The 7,500-nt window shown below is 37.3% G+C and overlaps 1 protein-coding gene across 1 annotated transcript in view; it reads right to left on the bottom strand.

Moving 5' to 3' along the window:
- Window positions 1–7,500, bottom strand: part of LOC144975754 (atrial natriuretic peptide receptor 2-like) — a 23,113-nt gene that overhangs the window by 15,380 nt on the left and 233 nt on the right. Inside the window, exons 2-4 of the mRNA XM_078919945.1 lie at window positions 6,283–6,360; window positions 3,576–3,680; window positions 3,125–3,196 (exon numbers count right to left, since the gene is read on the bottom strand). Coding sequence (XP_078776071.1) covers window positions 3,125–3,160 — 36 coding nt within the window. The 5' untranslated portion in view covers window positions 3,161–3,196; window positions 3,576–3,680; window positions 6,283–6,360. The remainder of the gene's footprint in view (window positions 1–3,124; window positions 3,197–3,575; window positions 3,681–6,282; window positions 6,361–7,500) is intronic.

Genomic DNA, 7,500 nt, shown 5'->3' with positions numbered 1-7,500 from the left:
TACGATTTACAAACAGATTTAATAAGATTTACAGATATGATTGCATCCAATATCAAGTCCAATCCACGCGAGAATAATTGGATTGTCTCGTGAGATCTCGTGATGATTTCACGTTTGACACGCGAGAACATCTTGTCCAACTCGTACGATTTTCTATATCAACCGGTCACCATTTCAATACCGTACACCCATAAAACACTTTTTTTTTCGACAGAGACAAAGCTTTTTAAGGCCAGGTACTCATTTTACAACTGAGTACCGTGAGAGGGGTGATAGGAAAGAGCCTTTTTCAAGGATTCAACTATGCACCGAGCGAGGCTCGAAACCGGGACCTTGCGATTTGAAAGCGAGTGTCTGACCACTAGACCACATAGAAGCACGATCATCTCGTCATAATACCGCTGTGAGTCTATGAGTCACAAGTCGATGGTCGGAGGTCAAACCTCTGAAGTCCCGATTTTCACGATCGGCGGATCAAACCTCCGAAGTCTACATACGAGCTTTGCGAACCATGTGTTATTGAACTTTGGCTTGATCAGACCTCTGATGTCATCATTTAATAAAACATGGTGAGCAAAGAATTTATGTAAAATTCAGAGTTTTGATCCGCCGATCGTGAAAATCGGGACTTCAGAGGTTTGATCCGCCGATTGTGAAAATCGGGACTTCAGAGGATTGATCCGCCGATTGTGAACATCGGAACTTCAGAGGTTTGATCCGCCGATTGTGAACATCGGAACGTCAGAGGTTTGATCCGCCGATTGTGAACATCGGAACTTCAGAGGTTTGATCCGCCGATTGTGAACATCGGGACTTCAGAGGTTTGATCCGCCGATTGTGAACATCGGAACGTCAGAGGTTTGATCCGCCGATTGTGAACATCGGAACGTCAGAGGTTTGATCCGCCGATTGTGAACATCGGAACTTCAGAGGTTTGATCCGCCGATTGTGACCATCGGAACCTCAGAGGTTTGATCCTCTCCGACCATCGATATTTATGGATTACATTTTCTGGCATAATGAAATAGGATGTCTAATCAAAATGCGTCAGTTGTGGAGAATGTTGTGTGTTTTCATTGTTCGTTTTTGGGACTGCTTTCATTGTCCTCTTTGTCGGACTCGGAATAGACAAAAACACTGTTTAACAAAATTTTGGTTGATTAACTCGTCCTTCAAATATCCATCACTTTAAATCTCCATCTTCTTGTCAAAACTCCCATAATTGGAACTTCAAAGAAGCCCCATGTGTGCGAGTTTTTGACAAGTTGTGGGTTATTTTAATCGATGGATGTTTAAAGTTTCTGATCAAATTTTCTTTAAAAACGCGTTTCTGTTCCCGAGTATGTCTTTTTATGAATGTTTTTGATCATGGCGATAATTCCATTAGTCTGGCCGTGGTGGGGATATAACGGATAAAAATAGAATTAAATCATGGATGAATATGCATGCTATTTTTACACCCGAAATCGCCCTGTCTTCGCCAATTTTCCCTGCTTTGATTTTATCGATACCGCCTGCTGGTATTCCATGTATAACGCGCTCAAGGGACTTTTGATTTAGCATTACTGATTATATTACAGTTGATTTTACACATTGGGCGTTAGTTTTACATTAAGCAATGTTACAATGCTTTATTGTTTAATAGAAGAAGAAAAAGAAGAAGACGAAGAAGAAGAAGAAGAAGAAGAAGAAGAAGAAGAAGAAGAAAAAGAAGAAGACGAAGAAGAAGAAGAAGAAGAAGAAGAAGAAGAAGAAGAAGAAGAAGAAGAAGAAGAAGAAGAAGAAGAAGAAGAAGAAGAAGAAGAAGAAGAAGAAGAAGAAGAAGAAGAAGAAGAAGAAGAAGAGGAAGAGTCAATATATCATCTATCATTGTGATTGGTCAAATGGATTAAAAGTAATCTGTAACTCTGACAATCGACAGAGAAAACAATGCGAGAGAAAAACAGCAACTACACTGCCGTACTCTGTAAAAACTCATATTTTTAAAATGTGGCCAGAAAACTCGTCCTTCAAATATCGATCGATTTAAATGACCCTCATCTTGGCAAAAATACTCTCAAAACCGGGACTTAAGTAAGGAAGACTTCGCGAAGTCTCAGATTTGAGAGTTGTTTGACAAGATGAAGGTTTTTAAATCGATCTAGGACGAGGTTTCTGGCCAAATTTTAAAATATGGATTTTCCAGAGTATGACAGTACATATCTATCTATTTACATTTCAATAATGACATGAAATCGTGTTTTGTTTCCAGTGTATCTAGTAATTATATAATAATATGTGGATAGAACATATGATACTCCAACAAGAACCTTGAGATCGAATGATGACAAGCTCAAATTGGTGAGGTCAAAGGTACTTCGTAAGGCTGGCACTCAATCGTTTCAAATTGCCGGCCTTCAATGTTGAAATTCCCTACCACCCCAGCATCCCTTAGGCCATCCTTTTCCCTCCAAGTTTGAACAAACAACTCAACAAAACCCACTTGTTTCAAGTGTAATCATTTAATAATCTGTTTGTTTGTGTATTTGTATATTTCAATTGGATTCAGTAGTCTGATGTCACTTCGCCCGACAACGGCGGCCATCTTGGTTCTAAACAAAGAAAATCATTACTTTTTATTCTTCATGCTGGCTAGAACTTTTCATATGTCTTGTGATCAGAATGTGTAAAAGTCAAAACATGATCAAATTTATGGGGTTTTTTCCTCTGGATACGCTTTTATGCTCGCCGGGGTAATATTTCATACGAGCGTCCGCCATTGTTCCGATAGTTTAGAGCCAGTGTTACTAAGTTACCATGCGTCATTACGAGGGAAGTGACGTTACGACTGTTGAAGAATATTGATGACAATGTAAATCACTTGGTGCCTGTTTAGGGTGGCAAAGCGCTATAATAAGTGTTATTTATTATTATTATTATTATTATTATTATTATTATTATTATTATTATTATTATTATTATTATTATTATTATTATTATTATTATTATTATTATTATTATTATTATTATATTATTTTTATTATTATTATTATTATTATATTATTATTATTATTATTATTATTATTATTATTATTATTATTATTATTATTATTATTATTATTGTCGTTATGAGCATCCATCTTACCCTGACGATGTCTTGCATAATGGAATAGCGGAACATCCAGTCCAATTTGATCTCTTCATTCTCTAGAACATCCTGGAATGACAAGAAATGGAAGCGACTGGAACATTGGGTGGTGATGAATTGGTTTTTGTTATATCTGCTTGTGTTTTGGTTTGTTTTTATTTTATTTTGTTGTTTTAATTTGAGAGGGTGGGGAGGGGGGGGGTAGGTAGGGGTTATTTTAAGTTTTTTACGGCGACTGCAACATTTCAAAGTCAACTCAGCACCATCAAATGGAAACATTATTATTATACCCCATATCAGCACACAAAACTGAGCGGCACTTTCACCGTTTATAGTTTAATTGATACAAGTTTTTATAAGAACTAATCACTAACACTAAAATTAAGAAAAAAAAGCTCTGAGTTCCCTATATAGATCATTTTTAATGGATAGCCGCTATATGACCAACCTGCAAGCTACCCTTTGGACAGTACTCCGTGATGATGCATTGATGAGGTGGGTCCACACACGCTCCTATGAATCGGACAATGTGATCGTTTTGGAGGTCTTTGATCTGCAGGTGAAACATAATCATACGAGGGTTTGTTATCGTGTCAATTAATATGGTCATAGGAATGTATAATTTATCATATGACAGTTTGTTATAATTGTAATGAATATAGTCATAAAAATGTATTTGTCATACAGGTTTTTAAAAATAATGTCCATTAATATTGTCATAAAATAAATGTATTTGTTTAGCTTCTGGTGGACCATTTGAGAAACGGTCTTTGATAAAACCCCGGTTTTATAAAATATTTGCCGAGTATTTTGTGGCGTAGGTTTGGAGTTGGGGGGGGGGGAGAGAGAGAGAGAGAGAGAGAGAGAGAGAGAGAGAGAGAGAGAGAGAGAGAGAGAGAGAGAGAAACAAGGAAAGAAAGAAAGAAAGAAAGTGGGGAGAGAGAGAGAGAGAGAAAGAGAGAGAGAGAGAGAGAGAGAGAGACAAGGAAAGAAAGAAAGAAAGTGGGGAGAGAGAGAGAGAGAGAGAGAGAGAGAGAGAGAGAGAGAGAGAGAGATGTGTAATTTTTAAAGTACCATTCAAATCTGAACACACCCGATGTCCCTTACACAGTCTTCGAGTTGGAAATGAAAGGATCCAAGAGTTCCGTATCATTATATTTTTGAACCATGTTTAAATTGTATGTGTGTTATTGAATGGAATAAATAGAGTTTTACACATTGACATCTACAAATCATTTATATTTTCTCATCAGTCTAGTTCTAACTTTACTTTTTGGTATCCCACTTGTACCGACCTTAAACCGTTCTGAGCCGGTACGTCAAACATAATATTTTGTTTTGATTTAATAATACATTTAAAACCAAACAAAACAAAACAAAACAAACAAAAATCAACAACACCAACAAAAGAGATAAATAAAATGTAAAAAAACAAACAAAAATTCAACTCTAAATCTACGTGACTTGCTTATTCCGGTAAGCAAGGGAGAGTAATCACTTGGGTATAATTGCGACTAGAAATTATATTTTGGAAGAGTTATTTTCCCCTCCTTTTCTATGTCGTCTCCGTTATGTCGTGTAACCAGGACGTGACATCACAAGTTTGTCAACACGTCTTGTCTCCTAACTTCTAATGATGTGATCTGTCTAACTATGTGATGCCAAAACGTCTTTCACCTCCGATTCATAATTGTCACGTCTTGGCATTGAAGCAAGACTCATTGAATAACAGCAGGAAAGTGAGTAGTCTACGTCGATATATCGGAAACAATTAAAGGTAAATATTAGGACGATAAAGGGTAAATAGCAGGGCGATTAAAGGTAAATATCGGGGCGATAATGGTTAAATATCAGGAAGATAAAGGGTAAATATCAGGGCAATAAAAGGTAAATATCAGAGCGATAAAGGGTAAATATCAGGGCAATAAAAGGTAAATATCAGAGCGTTAAAGGGTAAATATCAGGGCGATAGAGGGTACATTTCAGGGCGATAAAGGAAAATATCAGAGCGATGAAGGGTAAATATCAGGACGATAAAGGGTAAATATCATGGCGATAAAAGGTAAATATGGGGGCGATAAAGGGTAAATACCCTGGAGATAAAGGTTAAAGTTGTATATTGTACAATTGATCTTCTGGTTTTAGAGTGATAGCATCTTATTTTCTAGTCTAAATAAATGCTGGTCGTCTTTTACGCATCGTAATCATAATAATCTGCCTGTACATGTTGCAAATAAAATAGTTATGCCACTTAATGATTTAATACGTAACCTATCCATTGCTTACTCATTGTGCGGAGCACTGGTAACACACTTCCATCGAGCTTGAACAGGAAGAGAGAACGTTGGGATGTTACGACGTCTGCCTCCCATTAGGAAAGGACAATTATGCGGATACGTGGCTAGTTGAGTCATTGGAGAAGACTCTTTACTCACGGTTTTTCACCGTACTCAGGTGTAAAATGAGTACCTGGCCGTTGACAGCGTTGTCTCTGTCCGAAAAAGCAATTATACTATCGCCTAACAGGCGTCATGTCCCGTCCTAAATGTTAATTGTTGCTGTTGGCCAGGAACCCCTTGTAAAGCGCTTTGAACACGTTTAGTGGATATTGGCTTATATAAAAGCTCAATTTTTAAATTCTTTTATTTCTCTACCCGATTGCCATTGGAATCAACTGACCCAAGCCGTCATCTGATGGACTCCCTTGTGATAGACCTTTGAGTTTTCACATGGAGATGATGATATGGGACCCCTCGTCTCAAAACGGTATTATGTCGGGATGAACCAAATGCTAAAAAGTCAAATTAAAGTAAAACTGGTCAAAAATATGAATTATTGGTATTTAGAATTCTAAGGTATGATATTCCTTCTCCTCAATAAGACAAATGAACTCAACTGAAGTCTGATATTTCTGGCTACAAATTTTATTTTCAGCATCTTAATCATCCCGACTTAATACCGTTTTGATACGAGGGATCACGTTTGTTGTTGACTGTTGACAATTGATTTACAAAGATCTGATGAAATCCACTTGGTTGCTAATATTATTTACAATTGCTTTACAAATGTTGCTTTACACTTGTTGATGAATTGTTGACTCCCGATAAAATCTTTTTTTTTTAATGTTATGCAGTCCAGTTCCTTTTGCTACTCACCCTTTTAATTTCCACGAGTTGCGGTCTGTCTGCGTTGATGTTGGATCTGTTGATGGGTTTGATGGCTACGATGGCCCCCTGGAATGATGCAACACAAATAGCATTGTGAACACGAATCACTAAAAATAAAGCACGCTATGATTATTACTGCCGTTTTATTAAAGAACACAGTACGTTCTACTATTTGGTTAACATTGCATAGACGGGGTTTTTAAAAACAACGGCAGATTAAACATTAGATATAGATTTATTGACAAAAATCGTGTCGCTCTGTGGTCTAGTGGTATGGCACTGGATTCGGATAGGAAGGTCCTGGGTTCGAGTCCCAACCAGTGCATAGTTGGGTCCTTGGAAAAGACTATTTACTCTCCGTACTCAGGGTAATAAGAGTACCCGACAGTTAACAGCGAAATATCGCTTAACAGTTAAGTGTTGCTGTTGGCTTGGGATCCCTTTGTAAAGCGCTTTGAGCATGTTTAGTGGATATTTTGCTATATAAAAGTTAAAGTTTTAAATGTCACAAATGCTTAAATAAATAAAGTAATCTTTCTCTGTGTTTGTATTGTCAAACTCGCTGGCACAAGCAAAGGAACCCCATGAAGGATACACACAAAAGTTTACAAATAATGACATATTATTTATCTAAAACTAAAAAAAAGTTAATAGTACAAAACAGGGAGATGTTTTCAGAGGGAACATAATATCAATTCTAAAAAAAGGTATAAAACATTTGCCAGTCTCCCCCTCAGCTAAGGATCCCCGCCAGCACGAGGAAAAAACGCCAATAAATTAAAATCCACTCATAGACAGAGAGTAACATGGAAAACAGATATTGGGGGGGGGGGGCTTAGATGAAACAACAAGCGACCTCTCTGTCCTCCATTACGAGAACAGAACACTCTGTTTATGATGAGAAATTATATAGGGGCTTGGAGATGTGCTAGATGAAAACAGATATATACATATATATATATATATATATATATATATATATATATATATAGAGAGAGAGGGAGAGAGAGAGGAGATAGAGATAGAGAGAGAGAAAGGGGGAGACAGATAGAGAGAGGTATAGATTTATAAAGAGAGATAGAGAGATAGGGGTAGAGAGGGATAAAGAGAGATAGAGAGAGTGTGAGGTAGAGATGGAGAAGATAGCTGATCTCTCTCTCTCTCTCAGCCAGAATGAGGGTGCCGTGTCACATGGACCGCAGGTTG

Source organism: Berghia stephanieae, chromosome 6 (assembly GCF_034508935.2).
Source record: "Berghia stephanieae isolate SIO BIC M18660-M18661 chromosome 6, UCSD_Bste_1.3, whole genome shotgun sequence".
Classification (NCBI taxonomy): domain Eukaryota; kingdom Metazoa; phylum Mollusca; class Gastropoda; order Nudibranchia; family Aeolidiidae; genus Berghia; species Berghia stephanieae.
The sequence above is the reverse complement of the archived record's forward strand: the minus strand, read 5'-3'. Positions and strand labels throughout refer to the sequence as shown.